This window comes from Mesitornis unicolor, unplaced genomic scaffold (assembly GCF_000695765.1).
Source record: "Mesitornis unicolor isolate BGI_N332 unplaced genomic scaffold, ASM69576v1 scaffold32974, whole genome shotgun sequence".
In the NCBI taxonomy this organism is placed as follows: domain Eukaryota; kingdom Metazoa; phylum Chordata; class Aves; order Mesitornithiformes; family Mesitornithidae; genus Mesitornis; species Mesitornis unicolor.
In genome coordinates this window covers 1,308-1,530 of record NW_010181318.1, presented here as the reverse complement: position 1 = coordinate 1,530, position 223 = coordinate 1,308, and the positions used below count along the sequence as shown (strand labels likewise).

Sequence of the window (223 nt, the reverse complement as noted above, 5' to 3'; positions counted from 1 at the left end):
CCTGCGTCTTGGCCTTCTGGTAGAGCTCGTTGAGGTTGAACTCGCGGATCACGTTCTCCTGCGGCAGAGGCGGTGTCAGCAATAGGGAACCCCAGGGATCCCCACATCCCACATCTCCTGCTGACTCTCGAGTGCCCCGCGGAGCTGGGGTCTCCCACCCACCTCAGAGAAGGTCCAGGACACGGCCCGGCCCTTCTTGTCGATCTGTGGCCGGCGCATGATC

The 223-nt window shown here is 63.2% G+C and overlaps 1 protein-coding gene across 1 annotated transcript in view; it reads right to left on the bottom strand.

Annotated features, from left to right (window-relative positions):
* Nucleotides 1-5: 5 nt before the first annotated feature.
* The window catches only part of TMX2 (thioredoxin-related transmembrane protein 2), a gene marked incomplete at both ends in the record, with an annotated part of 1,426 nt that continues 1,208 nt past the window's right edge, over nt 6-223 (bottom strand). Inside the window, 2 exon segments of the mRNA XM_010183394.1 lie at nt 6-58; nt 163-223. The exon segment at nt 163-223 is cut by the window's right edge and continues 33 nt beyond it. Of these exon segments, the coding sequence (XP_010181696.1) occupies nt 6-58; nt 163-223 (114 nt within the window).